General features: G+C 54.5%; 1 protein-coding gene across 1 annotated transcript; it reads right to left on the reverse strand.

The window, feature by feature from the left end:
- Positions 1-133: 133 nt before the first annotated feature.
- Positions 134-1,425, reverse strand: LOC104983700 (wiskott-Aldrich syndrome protein-like; the record flags this gene model as incomplete). The annotated part of the gene is made up of 2 exons (XM_010833215.1): positions 134-715; positions 974-1,425. Coding segments are annotated over 2 exons (590 nt in total), but the record flags the coding sequence as incomplete, so codon positions are not given.
- Positions 1,426-1,592: the final 167 nt, after the last annotated feature.

The raw sequence follows: 1,592 nt of genomic DNA on the forward strand, positions 1-1,592 counted from the left end.
TAGCACACCAGGCTCCTCTGTCCGTAGGATTTCCCAGGCAAGAATACTGGAGTGGGTTGCCATTTCCTCCTCCAGGGGCTCCTCCTGATCCGGGGATCGAACCCACGTGCCCTGCATCTTCTGCATTGGCAGGCAGATTCTTTATCACTGAGCCACCTGGGAAGCCCTAATGACAATGTTGTTGATACATTAAGGGACTAACTTTAACACTATTGTAAAAGATTGAATTAGTTATAATATTGTCACTTAATGAGTTAATCTTTTGACACATGACATTAGAGTTAATATTAGTGTCAAAGAAAGGGTTCTTTGTAATATTATCATCACATAGTGGGCTAATGTTAATACTATTGAACATATGGGATTAATGTTAATATCACTGTCAAAGAGAGTTAATCATATTACTGTTACATAATGACAGTTAACACTGTCAAAAAAGAGACTGCTACAGATTCATGTTCATTCTCACATCAACAGATGGGACTAATTGCTGGAGGCTGTTGGGGGTGTTTTTAGGTCAACACTAGCTGGGAACCAGAGCCACAGGTCCTGGCAGGATGGGCTCTGAATGGCAGGCTCACGGGGAGGGTGCACTCTCACCAGAGGAATGGATGGCTTTGCTTCTCTTCTGCATCACGTGCATCAGGGCACCCACCAGCCCCTCTGAGCTCTGAGGTGGTGGCTGCAGCGCTGAGCTCTCTGGGGCCCCAGGGGTCTGCAGCAAGCAGGATCCAGCACAGAGGGCTCAGGGCCTGTGAGAGGAGCACTTCTCCCACCCCTTCATCATTCTTTCTCCTTCCACATACTATAGTCGCCTTGAAACTCACCTCTCCCCACCAGCCTCCCAACTCTATCAGTGAACCCCCAAATCGTGGGACCCCCATCACTCTCAGCCCCAGCCCCCTACCATCCTCACTTGCACAGCACACCCCAGAGTCCCAGTTCCTCAATCCTCCATCACACTGGTCCTCACCTTGTTCAGCTGAATTCCCTGCCGGATTTGATCCAAAAGTGCCCCCCGACCCCCACCAGGGGCGGGGCCCCCCACAAGCCCCAGAGAAGGAGGGGGTGGGGGAGGGATTGGTCCATCCCCAGAGCTGGGTGGTGGCGGCGGCGGCGGCGGTGGTGGCGGAGGCATGGGTGGTCCACCCCCAGCTCCAGGGGGTGGAGGGGGCGGTGGCACAGAGCGTCCAGTGGCTGGAGGGGGTGGTGGCGGAGGGCCCCCTCGGCCCGGGGGTGGGGGTCCCCGGGGAGTTGGTGGGGGAGGAGCACCTCCCGAAGGTACAGGGGGCAGAGGGCCAGAGCGACCCTTGTTACTCCCCACAGTTGGGGGCCGGGGGGGCTGGTTCCCTCCTCGGGATGGTGGTGGGGGCGGTGGAAGTGGCTCTGAGGGGAAAGACAACACATAGCTGTTATTATAGTTTTCTTCAGAGCCTCAGTTTTACTCACTTGTAAAATGGGTACCCCAACCAACCAACTCCTGATTCAAGCAGTATAGGGGTTTCTATGAGGACTGAGAGCCTGCAAGGTATCTCTTAGAAATCAGCTACCAGGGTTGGAGAAGAAGAGGTGATCCAGAAAGCGGGGGGCTC

Source organism: Bison bison, unplaced genomic scaffold (assembly GCF_000754665.1).
Source record: "Bison bison bison isolate TAMUID 2011002044 unplaced genomic scaffold, Bison_UMD1.0 scf7180017863233, whole genome shotgun sequence".
Lineage (NCBI taxonomy): Eukaryota > Metazoa > Chordata > Mammalia > Artiodactyla > Bovidae > Bison > Bison bison.